Source organism: Chaetura pelagica, unplaced genomic scaffold (genome assembly GCF_000747805.2).
Source record: "Chaetura pelagica isolate M959 unplaced genomic scaffold, ChaPel_1.0 scaffold15, whole genome shotgun sequence".
NCBI lineage: Eukaryota > Metazoa > Chordata > Aves > Apodiformes > Apodidae > Chaetura > Chaetura pelagica.
Genome location: NW_009953507.1, coordinates 1,106,125 through 1,109,164, shown reverse-complemented (window position 1 = coordinate 1,109,164; position 3,040 = coordinate 1,106,125). Strand labels below are relative to the sequence as shown.

General features: G+C 46.2%; 1 protein-coding gene across 1 annotated transcript in view; it reads right to left on the bottom strand.

Moving 5' to 3' along the window:
- Positions 1–601: 601 nt before the first annotated feature.
- Positions 602–3,040, bottom strand: part of PIM3 (Pim-3 proto-oncogene, serine/threonine kinase) — a 156,364-nt gene continuing 153,925 nt past the window's right edge. The window contains exons 4-6 of the mRNA XM_009999454.1: positions 2,886–3,032; positions 1,449–1,625; positions 602–1,306 (exon numbers count right to left, since the gene is read on the bottom strand). Of these exons, the coding sequence (XP_009997756.1) occupies positions 1,122–1,306; positions 1,449–1,625; positions 2,886–3,032 (509 nt within the window). The 3' untranslated portion in view covers positions 602–1,121. The remainder of the gene's footprint in view (positions 1,307–1,448; positions 1,626–2,885; positions 3,033–3,040) is intronic.

Here is a 3,040-nt window from a genome sequence, read left to right as displayed (position 1 = left end):
AAAGGTCATTCTATTTCCCTTAAATTAGACTTTGTACAACAATTTTCCATCTTCCAACAAAAATTTGATAAGGTCAGAAAATTTCTTTTTTTTCTATGTTTTTTTTTTTTTTTTTAAACAAAAGTTGACAGGAATGCAGAAAAAAAGTGCCATGGGCAAACCACTAGAATTCCCATGGGGAGAAGGAGGGGAAAGCACAGTGTTGAGTAACTCTAACCAAATAAATTAACCAAATAAATAGCCACAGCTGAAACCTGTGGGAGGTCTTCTAAACTCCAAACAATAAATAACTGTATAGTACATGGGAAAAACCAAGTTTACATAAACACATTATACAGGTATGGAAAAAAAGTCCTTGAATATTGCATTGATTGTGCATTCAACATGCCCATACATACTTTAAGACTCGCAGGGTGACAAAAGGCCAGGGGGAGTTGAGAAAGGGGCTTCTCATGCCCAGTGGTAGAGATGATAAAAGGAAACATGAAAAAATGTTTCTGATAAAAAAGCTGATATACCTGTTCATATTTCTGTGCAGGCTATAGGAAATATTTTGAGCAGCAGAGGTGGGTTGGATTTGGAAAGGGCTGGGGACAGGAGTGAAATGTCTGTGTTCAAGTATTCCATCACCAGTGGATGGGACTACTTCATTCAATCACCGAACATGTTCTCCAATGCATCATAGGAGCTGCTTCCTCCAGCACAGAGTCTAAAGGGAGCAAATTCCTATAATGAACTGGATCTTCTTTGGACATACACAGCTCAAAAAAGAAAGTCCCACTGAAGCAGCTTTCAAAAAGGCACTCAAAAGCAAATAAAATCTAGTCCAGGCTCTATGAGAGCAAAAAAGTTTACCATGTATTCAAGAGGTCACTGCTTTCTTAACAAGGTCAGTCTTTGACTAAGTACTGGCCTGCAACTCCCAAACATTAGCGTTTCCAAAGGAAAACTCTCATTCCAAAGCAGAAACCAGCAAAGGGGGAAAATAAAAATCAATTCCCTCAGACAAAGATTCAACTACAGAATAATGAATGCATTTTTCTAGCCCCTCCTACGTATTGGCAGCAGCACTGTGGTCTTTCTGCTTGTAGCTCCCCTCCCAGTGCGAGGTCCTTAGTAATTCACAGACTCTCATTACTTGAACTTGTGCTAGATACATCAGTATCAAGGGTCCGTAGCCTTATGTCACAGTCCTCAGACTTCACTACTTCAGATTTGTGCATCCATTGATGGTCAAAAATTTGCTCAAGTGTTGGTCTGTCTGAAGGCCTCAGTGAAAGGCACCATTTGATCAGTTGTTGACATTCTGTAACAAACAAAAAACAGCACTTTTAGACTAGAAAAGTAAAACAACAACCTTGAACAAGAAAAACCCTCCTTGTACTTGTTGAAATATACAGGACTAATAAAAGAAAAAAATGCCCCCACTTGACCTCTATACAACTCACCAGGTGAAATTCTTCTCCTGAAATATAATCGTCCCCTCAAGATTTCTTCATCTTGCTCAAAAGGGATGTCTCCACATACCATATCATACAGTAAAACTCCCAGAGACCATACTGTTGCTGATCTCCCATGGTATCTGTGGTATCTGATCCACTCTGGAGGGCTGTATACTCTTGTTCCTAAAAGCAAGGAAAAAAAACAAACAAAAAAATGAAGTCAAGGTTTAGAGTGTTTTCCTATTGTTCAGCTCCTAATACAGGTAAGTAAATTTCTGAACTTGTCATTTGGGCGTTAAAAAAAACCAACCAAAACCAAAACCCTTTCTTATGGGCCAACGCCATTAGTGGTGTAATTTCAGGTCACCCACGGTATTACACCATCAACAGACTTGGCCCACCCGGTGGTGCTATTTTGTTCCAAGGAATAACACAGCCCCATCAGCTGACTGTTTACTGAAGCAGGCTCCCTTTCACTGACCACGTGGCGTCTGCAGCATCGCACCAAAAATAGACACAAAAGGACAAAGGGGGCTGGCGGGGAGGGGACGGGAGGACGGCAAGAAGGTGAAACCCGGGTCTGCCCGCATTACACGGGGCTAATCTGCTTTATCCAATTCCGCAAAGCAGTAAACAAAATAGGACCGCTTACGATTTTTACATTTTTTAAGGCTCCCTGCCCCGCTTCAAGCTCCTCTGCGGCAGCTTTTCCCAACCCGCCTCCCCCCCGCCCCGTGCCCGCGGGCTCCTTGGATACCAAACAAAACCGGGAATGTGTGATGCTGCGGGTCACGTGCGGCGGGGCTTCGGGTTTCACAACAAACAGATGTGAGTGCGGCAGCTGGGAAGGGGAGAGGCCCCCGTCACATCAGTCACACGCAAAGGAGTGGGGGAAACAGTCATTCCCGCCACACGCAGGATTATTTCTCGGCTTTCTCATCTCTAAAGCGCCGAGCCCGGCCCCGAAACCAGTATCGAGTCATGTCCAGGGAAGGTATTTATCCCCATCGCTTTAAAATCTGCAATGCGGGATTTCCAGGACATCGGTGGGAAGGGAGGAGGGGAGCTGCCGCTTCAAGTTAAAAAAACCACCGCATACAAAAAACTGCATATCCACACATGGAAACATCCGACACAGGCGAAGCCTCCATGTAAACAGATCGCCCTCTAGGAATAAAACCCCACTTTTTCCAAGACAGGGAAACATAAACTGCTGCGTCACTGCCTGGAATCGCTTCTTTGCTACGCAACAGAACACCCCCAAGCTGCCTCTGGTCCAAAGGTTTCCATTACCGATAGACCTGATATGAACCTCTGTGCGTCAGAGGCACCGCTCGCTACTGCCGGGCGCCAGAAAGGGGAGCAGCGGCAGCTCACAGGGAGGGCACCACCCCGGGAGGGGCGCGGGGGTCTGGCCAAACCGGGCGCGGGAAGGGCACGTACCGTCGAAATCGGTATAGACCGTGTCCTTGAGGAGGGCCCCCGAGCCGAAGTCGATGAGCTTCAGCTCGCCTGTCCTGAGGTCAACCAGCAGGTTTTCGTCCTTGATGTCCCGGTGCACCACGCCGCAGCCGTAGCAGTGGCGCACGGCTTCCAGC